General features: G+C 30.5%; 2 protein-coding genes across 2 annotated transcripts in view; both read left to right on the top strand.

Moving 5' to 3' along the window:
- Positions 1-1,309: 1,309 nt before the first annotated feature.
- LOAG_08855 (hypothetical protein) lies at positions 1,310-8,207 on the top strand. The gene is made up of 15 exons (XM_020447815.1): positions 1,310-1,435; positions 1,881-2,096; positions 2,166-2,488; positions 3,066-3,249; positions 3,560-3,689; positions 3,841-4,028; positions 4,367-4,428; positions 4,735-4,876; positions 5,158-5,250; positions 5,752-5,886; positions 6,397-6,483; positions 6,592-6,743; positions 7,032-7,184; positions 7,464-7,619; positions 7,866-8,207. The coding sequence occupies exons 1-15, from the start codon at positions 1,348-1,350 to the stop codon at positions 8,103-8,105; spliced, it is 2,349 nt and encodes a 782-aa protein (XP_020301992.1). The 5' UTR covers positions 1,310-1,347; the 3' UTR covers positions 8,106-8,207.
- Positions 8,208-8,811: 604 nt separating this feature from the next.
- Positions 8,812-11,673, top strand: part of LOAG_17717 (bmper protein) — a gene marked incomplete at both ends in the record, with an annotated part of 5,395 nt that continues 2,533 nt past the window's right edge. Inside the window, 7 exons of the mRNA XM_020450380.1 lie at positions 8,812-8,820; positions 8,949-8,973; positions 9,277-9,368; positions 10,154-10,336; positions 10,650-10,867; positions 11,042-11,212; positions 11,376-11,508. Of these exons, the coding sequence (XP_020305952.1) occupies positions 8,812-8,820; positions 8,949-8,973; positions 9,277-9,368; positions 10,154-10,336; positions 10,650-10,867; positions 11,042-11,212; positions 11,376-11,508 (831 nt within the window). The remainder of the gene's footprint in view (positions 8,821-8,948; positions 8,974-9,276; positions 9,369-10,153; positions 10,337-10,649; positions 10,868-11,041; positions 11,213-11,375; positions 11,509-11,673) is intronic.

Here is an 11,673-nt window from a genome sequence, read left to right as displayed (position 1 = left end):
ACGTATATTAGTTATTGTTCTATTCTTTTGTTAAGGTTTTCTTTTTGTAAGTTTGTTTATTTCGGTTTTCATTTTTCTGTTTCATTAACTTATTTTTCCTCATTTATCTGTCTAGTTATCTTTTCTGTGTATGCATAACATATCAGCGGGGTGTGGAAGAGTTGTATTTATTACCGGCAATGGGATTGAAATGCAAAGAATTTGGAGCTTTAAGAAATTCTAACTGGGTGAATTATCACTGTTCCGTCTCGTGAAAGAGTGGTCTTGAATTTAATTTCGAGTCCCAAGTTTTTCTACTGCTCAGATTTCTTATTCGTCACTATTGTTCCTATATCCTGTATCTTCTTTTTCCGTAAATTCTTTATGTGATGTCAGTGCAAAGATATTTTTTGTTCTTTGTTTATTTTTTTTTTTTGTATCCTTTTGTTTTCATGTATTGTTTTGTTCCACTGCTGTAGTTTTAATGATGATCCCTCCTTCTAGATCTTTTTCAAGATTTGCTAGCAGCGGGTGAAATTATCACGAACAGTTTTTAGTACTGTTTTTTGAGATTGTCAACCTTATTCCAGGGGATAAGAATGAGAGATCAGACTAATGCTTTCATTTGGTAATTTAGCAATCTCTGTACGTGAGTGAGTTATTTTATCGTACAGTTTAAAGAGGGGTTTTTGATTCTTTAATAACCATCGGTTGTTTTCTGGGTTCTAATGATTTTCTGTTTCTTGTGCTTCATGACTATTATCACTTAAGAAATAATCTAAACTATCAATTTGATCGTAAGTTCTTCAACATTGCATTGCATTCGTAACATTTTCCTACACATATCTCTGCCGCTATTGCACAATAGTTCATGGTAAGTTCTGAAATGATTTAGTATAGTTTGAAAGTGTCTGACTAATAATACATTTGGTATACGACTTGGAAATGCTCGATTTATTGAATTTACACATTTGAGGATTATGTGATTTCAAACTATTTAAAATCTGCAAGATACTGATTCTGAGGTTTCTAAATTTTTAGAGAAATTTGGCATGTGATTCCCATAGTTTTTTTTAAATTTTCGCAACACGTGAAGTGTTGCATAGTGAAATGAAAAAAAAAGAACAATTTGATTAAATATATTTCAAACAAATTTTAATCTTTACCGTTAATAGTACATTATAGTGTTAATTGTGTCATAAGAAGTGATGCTAATTTATTCCCTATGATTACTTTTTGCTACCATAAATAGGTAATGATTGGTGTATGTTGCTATGGTAATTAGAACTTGAATGAAATAAATTCTGCCCTCATACCTATCGATTCGTGTAATCGCATCGAAATGAATCCCAAGAGTAAATAGTTAGCATGTCGGTATTTCATGTCCATGAATGGCTTGCACTTGAAGTGATTGATGGTAATGTTTGCGCAGTTGGTGAATTGATCGAGAAACGAGGTTCGAGATTTATTTTGGGAACTTTCACGTTGAGAAGAGTAGGGAAAGATAGATGAATGAATGAAATTTCATCTATTATGCTGCGAAATTAGCTCAAACATTCGTTAAGTGAGGATGAGAAGATAAATTAACCCAAACATTTAATCAAGTTTTTTCTTTTTCTTTTTTTAAATTTAATGAAATACGAGAAGTCTAAAGGTCGAACTCATTGTGTTTAAAAGTCACAACGCGATGATTTTAGAATAAGTAAAACTACTGATTTTGATAAAACATATTGGTGTAGCTTATTTGCTCAGAAAAATCTATTATATGTTAAACTGATGTTTCTTTCCATGCTCCTCTTCTTTGAACTTTATTTGTCTTGAAAATGATTTAATCTTTGAACTTATCACTCCATGAATCACAACAGAATCAATTTTTATAATCTATCCGGCTAGCTTTGTAGACCAAATAGTGGTGGGTAGTATAACGGGTCGAATATGGATCGTCGATCCGGGTCGAACAAGCGAAACGAAGCAGCAGTTATTGAGCTGCTTGCTAGAGGAAGATTTATCTGTTGCTATATTGGACATTGCTATTGGGAACTTCATTTCCGGTTTGGAACAAAATTTGATCGCCGTATTATCGCCACAAAAACTGATAATTTATCGTCTTATTTCAGGTATTTCAAATCTAACACTTATATTCGTAATCGATAATGCTCACTTTAAAACTTTCCATACTTATGCAGATGGAGAAGTTTATCAACTGAATACCATTTATGAGCATACTATCACCGCAGCGGCATACAATATGTGCATCGGTACATTTGGTCGAGCAACTGCGGCACAAATATGTGTCCAAGACATGACATGTTCGTTGATGGTTTTCGAAGCGGAACATCAACTTTTTCATCGTCCAGTTAATTTAGTGGCCGCTCTACATCCAGGTCCAATCATCTATACATCTCATTCCGATTCCATCATTACAGCATCATCTTCCGCCATCTTAATTTCATACAGATATTCAGTTCTTGCTACAGCATCAAGTGGAAAAAGTGGGAAAAAAATTGCTGTATGTCTTCTCTTTACTTTATTTCTTTTTAAGGATTCAATTCTATCAAATATATAGTAATTCATAATTGGTTGCTACAATTATAGTTGTCGATGATTTTTTTTGTGGTCGTGACAAATATTAAGAGGGTAAATTCTGTTTTCTTGGTTCTGTTTCTTCTTGTCGATTTTTTAAGTTCCCTTTGCTTCTTACATTTGAATAATAGATTTCAAATTTGGGCAATCAAACCTCTATTCTAATAAGTTGGTTAATACAGCACCGAACTCAACGATTACAATATCAATAAATCTAATTTCTCTACTTCCTCAAATGAGAAAGCCTTAATACTATTTTAAGATTATAAGAATTAACGTCTTTGTAGAGCGCACATTGCTATAGCGCGCTTTGTTAACGCAAATGTAAAACGATGAATACATATAAAACACAACGATATCCGGTTTTCAACAAACCGGATTACTGTTCTTTTGTTTTCATTGGTGATATCATCGACAATAGTATTTATAACTTTGTTAATATTCGTTAGATTAATCGATTTTCTCATATCTCTTCTATTATTCATTCTCAGAAATATTTTTAGGCCAATTGGACGTTCAACCTTGGCGATTATCCGTTAGATTTAGAAGTGATTAATACAACACTTGTGCAACCCTCCATTTTAATCCTCTGCAAGCGAACATTGTTTTGCTTAACTCATGGTGGCAACATAAGATTTACATATCGTTTACAATGTGTTGCCACTTCACTTCTTGTTTACGATTCCAGTTAGTTTTAAATTTTAATTGCTGGTCACGCAATCATTACGATTATAAGTTTTATGAGCTTTTTTCTTCTTTTTTGTGAGATTATGAGTTTTTCATTATGAGTTTAATTAATTTGCTATTTACTTTTCTCCAAAATTTTTAATTATCAATATTTTCTATTTATTTTGATCGTTACATTAATTTATTTAATTTATTTAACTGCTTATTTAAGCTGTAATTCACCCTTCTTATCATTAAATCTTTAATTGACACTTTCAGTAATTAAATATTCAATCAAATGATATTTCATGCTTGTAAACTTATTTTGTAGCACATGACGCATATGTGAAATTATGTATTGCAACAGCTACACGTATGTTACTTTTCTTCAAAGATACGATTTTAGTCTGGGCAGCACAACTTCTACATGATACTATCCAAGTTCGTTTATGTTCATTTAGGTTAGTACCATTTTACACATAATTTCATTAGCGGTAATAGAAAGCAATAGGATGATAGTTGGAAATTTTTTTTAGTTTTTGAAGAAACTCTTTTTTCCTTTCATTTTTTTTTTCACACATACAATTTGTTGTTGTTGTTGTATTATTTAAGCTCAGTATATCGTTCAATGCTGGTGATTTTGTCAAATTCGCGAATATCTGTTAGTTATTTGGGTACTGAACCGTCGTTATTCCGTCTTCCCGCACCACAAACACGTTTCATTGATTTCCAACTACGCTATAAAGAATTTCTTGAGCTCGAAGGTTTGATACGCAAAAAACCGCTCGAATCGGTTGAAGGTGTTTTATTTTCCTAAAGATTTTTTTCTGTTAATATTTCCCAATTTTCTCTTTGCAAATAACATCATCTTTTAGACCATGCGGAGAATATATTTTTTATAAATATAAAATCTCGTCATTTCGATATAAGAATTTTTCCAAGAAGCGGGGAGAGGAAGATATTTTCAATCATCGATTGATATATTTTTACCATTTAATTTTTCTTTTGTACCTGGTATTGCTAAGATAAGAATTGTTTCTTTTTCGAAATTTATGTATTTCTTTGTTTTTTTCTGAAGTTGGAACCAGTATTCAGGAAAACATTCCAGTTAACAGGAGGAAATTTTCATCTTTTGTAGGTGTTCCATCGGAAAATTCGTTATCATTGAATTACTCATACGATGGCTTTGATTTCAAATCGGTACGATTGTCTCCTGTTCGTTTCATCATTTCCGTTTTAAGCCAGAAACTAATAGTGGCTTGATGATGAGTGTTGTAATTTGTGATATTAAGCCTCCTATCACATTTCAGATCATTATAGAGTATTTTCCGAAATATGAAGCTATAGAGTGATAGTTAAAGAGAAGATACTTTTCTATAATGAAAAAATTTAGAAATAGAAGTGGAAGAAGCAGAAAATTAAATTTTAAGTAAAATCTATAAGCGAATTTACTTTTCATCCAAATAATTATGGATTGTAATAATTCATATTTTTGCTACTCTTTAGAGGGCGGAAAAATCATCAGTGGAAATTCCATCCTTAACGCTAAATATTGAATTATTGAGTGAAATACGTTTACTTGACCTCAAACTGATATGCTCAGCAGCATTTCATATTGAACACAAATACGCATCATTTCCTGCTATTGGTTTGTCTAATCATATAAATGAACTTAATTATAATTAAGTCATTCCAATGATTCCATCAAGTTTACATAGTGGATCAGGCTAGTTACATTTAAAAAATCATTAAACCTTAAAGTATTCCAAATTCAATTTACTTCAGTTTTTTTTTTTTCACGGTTAGCAAGATATTTCTCTTATTGGTAAATTCTATTTTATTTGAATTTTGAGTAACTTTGTTCGATTTTTTAAAAAAAAACAAAAAGAAAATAGTAGTATTTTCTTTCATGAGAAAAATGGATTATAGATAGCTCACAAAAAATGTCAACTGGCGTGTATGTGTTATCTCAACCTGTTTATGATTTACGATGTAAACTTTATGCATTCTCCTCGCAGTTTGGTTTGTTTTTAATTTGAGCAATGATTAACATAATTTTTAGTATTTTGTCGCAACCTAAACCATTTACTAAAAGTTCAATACCACAACTTTAGGTATTTTCTCAAAAGCATATGGAATACTCTAAGTCAAAATTAAAAAATAACACAACACTTTATTCAAATAAAAATAACTTCACTACCTTATTAATTTCACTTTTCCCTTTTTTTCCCTTTCATCAATAATGATAAGAAAAATTTTTTTATGGAATTAATGGATGATAAAGAGAAAAAGGAGAGATAAAGCATGGAACAATTACTTTGACATTATTTTTTAATTAGTTGTTCGGTTTTGAAATTTTCAAATTTCGACATTTTTTTTCAGTTTTTTTCACGAATAATTTCATATATTGCATTCATATAATATGACTACTAATAAATGCATGCTATCTCTTTACCATTTAATGATCTATGATCAGGACCATACATTTGTTCAAATTTCATAGTTTTTGAACTTTCCTTTAAGGTGATGTGACCGGTAAGGAACTAAAAATGCCCTTAAATTTAATGTGTCATACGGTGAACACTCAACGGAATGCACAATACAAAGTAACCATTGAATCATCGCTAGCTGCTCTTGATTTAACGCAGCTATTTCCTGGTATTTATTTCAATTATTAGTATTTTCTTTTTTCCGTTTTCATAAATTTTTGATGGAATAATTAAATAAATAATTGTCAATTCCTCTAGACATTCAAATTATTTAGAAGTGTTGAATGCAAATTTGAACCATAATTACCTTTTGAATTTTAAATCATATTTTAAATCTTATACCTTGATTTATTGACTAATATTTGACAACAGGATGGCATAATGGGACTTTTTGGTAGAGAAGCTCAAAATGTAAAATAATTTTCTTTGAATTTGTCCTCTGACTAAGTTTATTGATAACTTTTGTTTTTCTTAAAATTTATTCTACCGTCCCATTCATTTAAATACTGCCCCAAAAATCCATTCAGTACTTAAATATTACCGTTCACCATAATTCAGTATAGTGATATCTTCTTATCGATTAAACCATTAAGTTATATTGGAAGCGAGCAAATAATGCCGAAGTTTTTCTTTTTTGGATAATTTCTTGAAAAGTTACCATGATTTATGATACTTTCAGAATTTGAAGCCGAAACTAGTACAGCAATTGGCTTTCAACCTTATTTATCAGAGACGGTTATTTCAATCTATGCATCCCAGAAGTACAGTGAGTAAATTTCAACTTTCTCTTGTCTCGATATTCTCTTGTCCTGAATCCATTTTCATATGTTTCCAGGAAATTTTTATGCATCGAGTCTTTGCTTGTCACTTTTAGAGCGATATCGAATTCAAGCTGAAAGCCTGGATTTCATTTATTTATTTGCCGATGAATTAATCACAAGAATACAGGCGAAACAACCGGAAGCAAAAATAAACTGCACACTTCCATTAGATCAAATTCTTCACGAAATAAATGTATATGTAGAGGTGAGTGATTTCAAAATTTCTCAAAATTATGAACTAAATTCAAAGTTGTCATAGAGAATTGGATTATCTTAACATTCCAGATGGTTGGGAATTTAATGAACTTTTATCATTTCTGTCATAGCTACCATGAAAGAGTTGTGGTATCCTATCGAAACTGCTTTGAAATTTAAAGAATTCGATGACAACATTACTTTCATTTTGTATAGTATAATTTTTTCAGCAGATCAGTTTTTCAATGCTTTTTTTTCGTTCTAGTTTTTCATTATCTTTCTTTCTTTCTTTTTATAGTATGAAAAGAGAAAAACAGAGGAAGAAAAAGAACTGGAACGGTTCTGCATTCTTTTACGTCATGTTCAAGCAACTATATTAACAAAACTAAAAGGAGAACGACCAACAGAAGTGGATCATATGAATACTCTGTTGAATTATGCATATCAACAGGTTTCCTAGTTATTTTTGAAATTTAGCGGATTGTTAGCTTCTATTTACTCTTTTTAATTTTCGATTTTTCTTCAAGGTTTCTATTCTTCAGCATTTTGTTTATTTTTTCCATTTGTTTTCGCTTTTAAGGAAAAGAAATGGAGAGAGATTATGTTACTAGGTGAGACCGATTATTTCGATTACATTATTAACAGGAATTCTTTTTTTCCGTGATTTCTTAAAGCATTTCTTATTATTTCAAACTATTTATTCTTCCTAATTGTGGAATCCAAGTTACAGATATTATGTTATGTGGATCGCCTGGAGCAGCTAAATGAAACGTTACGTTCTGCTAATTTATCGCTATCAGCGGCGCTTAACCTGATGCATTTGATTACTTCACTCAAAGGGAATCCGTTGCCTCTGGATGGTACTATTGTCAATAATTCTGGACAAGTAATACAGTACTTTATGTTTATTGCAGTATTTTATGTTTATTTGCGAGAAATTGAGAGCAAATAATGTGTTATTATTTAGTCTTATTCTTATCTTTATTTGAAATTGATAAGAGAGATTGCTTGCTAGCAGCTTTATTGATAATCAGTGCTGTCACTAGCTTTAATGAAAATTACAAATATACGAACTGGGTAATATTTGGTTTTTACATTTGTTACATTGGTTTTTTTTAAAATTAATTTTCAGTCAGTTTGGGAGCGTATCAAATGGGCAATATCAACGTTCAAACCGATTGATTTAAACACTGAATTATCATCAAACGATCTGCGATATTTAATGCAAAGTGTTTGTGAAGGTAACTGTGGTACGATGGCTTACATACATGAGGATAGCAGAGAGGAAGAAGACGATGAACCACAACAATCCGAGCCAATTGTTGATCCATTAATTTCCGGTTTATTGTCTTTTGATGAGTTTAATCATTAGCGATTGTTCATTCGATGACAAGCAATTATATGCAATTGATAAACATTTCGGCATTCCCTGTTGACGGCATTCAATTTGCATATTTTTGCGAATTAAAAAAGCTTCAAAATTTGAATTTATACATTTCACAAAGTATTAATTCTTATTTGTTTTAAATAATATCTTTGATAATACTATTTACTTTTCTCTTGTAATTCTTCAAGACAATGTTATGTAGTTTATGTCAATTCTATATTCATTATCACCATTTTTGATAATAAATATTCCCTTTTATCGAACACTTTCAAGAATACTTAAATTAAAAGTTCTAAAGTCTCAAAAAAAGAAGAATCATTTTACAAGTCAAAAAGTTGAACCATTGTTGAGTACAAGACATTATAAACCTAATAAATTGAGAGCAATATTATTTATCATCGAGAAATATCTCGAAAAGTGTATGCTGATCACTCCATCATTAATAAATTGACAAAAAAAGTACTGCCTATTAATGTAAGGTGTATTTATTAGGCCTAATAAAAAAAAAGGAAAGTTTGGATTTGCAAAGCGGAAAAGGATAGCATTTTTGGTGAGCTTATCTTTGGTGGAATAGCTTTCGTCAGATCTTGCAGTGCGTTATCATTGATGATAAGGGAGAAAAAAAAGGGGGGAAGAAATGTTATCATACTACTAATCTGATTGCGAGAATAAAGTGGAAATTGGTCAACAAATGGGCATAGTTAATGTCATTAATAATTTACCATTCACCGCTTAGACATCAATTTCCATTCGTGTATGATTTGTAAAAGTATATATTGTATTACTATTCCCATTATTATTTTCTCATTAACACTTCAATTAATACAGGTATATAGTCAACTTATTGGTCAAGGTTTGTTCTTCTTTCATTTTTTAATTTTTATAAATTATGAAAAAGGCCACAAGTTGAATTTGCTATAAGAACTGACAAAGATAAAAAAAAGAATTCGATGTGTTTGGATAAAATTTAAAATAAAGAATTTAAGTTATTGGATTTTTTTAAAAAAAAAACTATTCTATTTACACAGAATTCTTTCTTTTATTGCACAATGATTATAATTGATACTATTATCACTTCATCTTATATCATTTACTACTTTTACAAAGGATTTTTAGCAGTTGTATGTTTTATATTATTTGAAAATTTGAATTTCAGGAATACCATGTACAAATGAAGGTGCAAAAATTAACCTGGCAGATGTAACACGTGGTTTGGTCACGTCACCTTGCTATCATTGCATATGTATGGTTGGTGTTACTCATTATTTTAATTTGAATCAATTTTAACTAGTAATTTAAGCTGTCAATTTGTTTATTTACCATTCTCCATGTCACCATATCTCTTAAGAAATCTAGCTTAAAAATATTTGATATTATAGTATCCGACTACTTCCGGTCACTCCAAGTGAATGACAAAAAAAAATTGCTAAAATATACTCATTCGAAAAAAAAAAAAAAAAAGACTGATACTAATACAATATACTGATGCTATACAATATATTGTTGATAGTAATGCTAAAACTGATATAAATTATCGACCCATTTAATTAGTGTCTAGATTGAAATAAAATAATAATATAGCTAATATAGTAAGTATATAGCTAATATATAATATATTAATATAGTGTAGCTAATATAATAAGCTACTTTCCGGAAATGAATAATCGGTAATGCCTGATATCATCACCGGGAAATTCGCTGTTTTATTGATCAGATTGGGCAGTCTCAATAATTTTGTTGATTATACTATATTAAGATGATTCTTTTTCAAAAAATTTCAAACAGTTATCAAATTTGATCAGTGCTTTATGAATTTAAGTCTTTACAAACTACTACCGACGTCATTATTTGAACACCATCTAGGTCTTGATAGATTTTACTGAAGTCTTTATTATGCTATCATTCAAATCATTGTAAGTTACTATTATAGAGTATTATTTACTAGGTCGTTATTAATTACAGAGCTCTATTCAAGTCCTTCATTCAGGTCATTATAGAGTATCTATCATTCGGATAATTTCAACTGTTTTCAGAATAGTGTCATAACATGTGTATTAGAGAAATGTGAATCACTGAAGAATTGTCCTACAGTATGGGATCGTAATAATAACACTTGCTGTATGAAATGTTTGGATTGTATTCATATGGGTATCAAACGAAACAATAATCAAATTTGGACAAGTGCGCAAGATATATGCACGCAAATCTCATGCAAAGTTATTCTTTTTTCTTTTTCATTGAAATTTAAGTATTAATTGAAATTTATATTCCAAGAAATTGATTTAATCCTTTATTATAAAATGATGTCTCCTTCATTCCCTTCGCTTTTTCATTTTATTTTTTTTTTTATAATTAATTGTCACTGTTGATGATAATAATAATGATAATTTCCAACTAATTGTCATTAATTACTATTGCTATTATCTTCTACTAATCATCATTTCACATCATTTATATTAGCATGATCACTCTTTTTTTTTTTTGCATTAGAATTTTTTCAAGTAAAAAATAAATGATAAATATGGTTAGGCTGGTGTTATAACAAGTTGGCGGATCCAATGTCTAACAAATTGCTCAAATGGACGTTTATTGGCTGGATTTTGTTGTGGATTATGCTTAACGCCAATAAAAGTCCAGGATCAATGTGTTCGATGTGATCTGGTATTAAATCAATGGTACCATTGTTATCGTTTTACTTGTCCAGTACTGAATTGTCCAATATCTCAACATACGAAACATCCGAAGAGGTATTTCAGAAATTTACCACATTTATTTATCAAAATTTTGCTTCGCAATCGTATGGTAAATTAAATAATTTTAGCTGATAATATGCTATCAGTGGATTATCACGATGCGTTATTCACAGTTCATTTATCTCATCTATAGATATAGATAATCATATCAGTTATTGTAGTTTTCAGATGTTGTCCGGAATGCAAAAGTCATAGTGTTATTTCGGAAAGCTCAAATCTAACAGTATCAAATGGTTCGCATTGCTTCTTTCGTGGATGGCGTTATATAGTGCACGATACATTCCGTATAGATCCATGCTCACGTTGCTCTTGTCAACCAGGTGGCATTGTCTGTAGAAGGTCCTATTTTATCTGAATTTCTTTCAATCGAACACCTTCAGTCATATTCAGTGCTTTCCGAGATTTTTTATCACCATTCAAATATTACTTTCCCTAACGTATTTCACGTTAATATTACTTTCCCTAACGTATTTCACGTTACCCTACTTTTTCACGCTTTCAGATTCGTTTGTCCACTCAAAGAATGTGATATATCGCATATGTTTTACAAACCCAATGTTTGTTGTCCCTTTTGCTATAGGAAAGAAAATCCGTGCAAAAAAACTGAAATCAATGGAAGTGAAACGATAGTAGAGGTAGGTTATCCAGTATGGTAGAGGTAGGTTATCCAGTATGGTAGAGGTAGATTATCCAGTATGGTAGAGGTAGGTTATCCAGTATGGTAGAGGTAGATTATCCAGTATGGTAGAGGTAGGTTATCCAGTATGGTAGAGGTAAATTATCCAGTATGGTAGAGGTAG

This window comes from Loa loa (genome assembly GCF_000183805.2).
Source record: "Loa loa unplaced genomic scaffold supercont3.118, whole genome shotgun sequence".
Taxonomy (NCBI): domain Eukaryota; kingdom Metazoa; phylum Nematoda; class Chromadorea; order Rhabditida; family Onchocercidae; genus Loa; species Loa loa.
Note: the sequence above shows the minus strand (reverse complement) of the source record. Positions and strands in the feature narration are given on the sequence as shown.

Bases quoted from the DNA above. Each gene is read 5' to 3' on its own strand.
- LOAG_08855 (XM_020447815.1), top strand. From the start codon at position 1,348: ATGTCGGTATTTCATGTCCATGAATGGCTTGCACTTGAAGTGATTGAT. The intron at 4,429-4,734 runs GTACGATTGTCT...GCTACTCTTTAG, and splicing joins ATGGCTTTGATTTCAAATCG to AGGGCGGAAAAATCATCAGT. The intron at 6,484-6,591 runs GTGAGTAAATTT...TGTCACTTTTAG, and splicing joins CTATGCATCCCAGAAGTACA to AGCGATATCGAATTCAAGCT.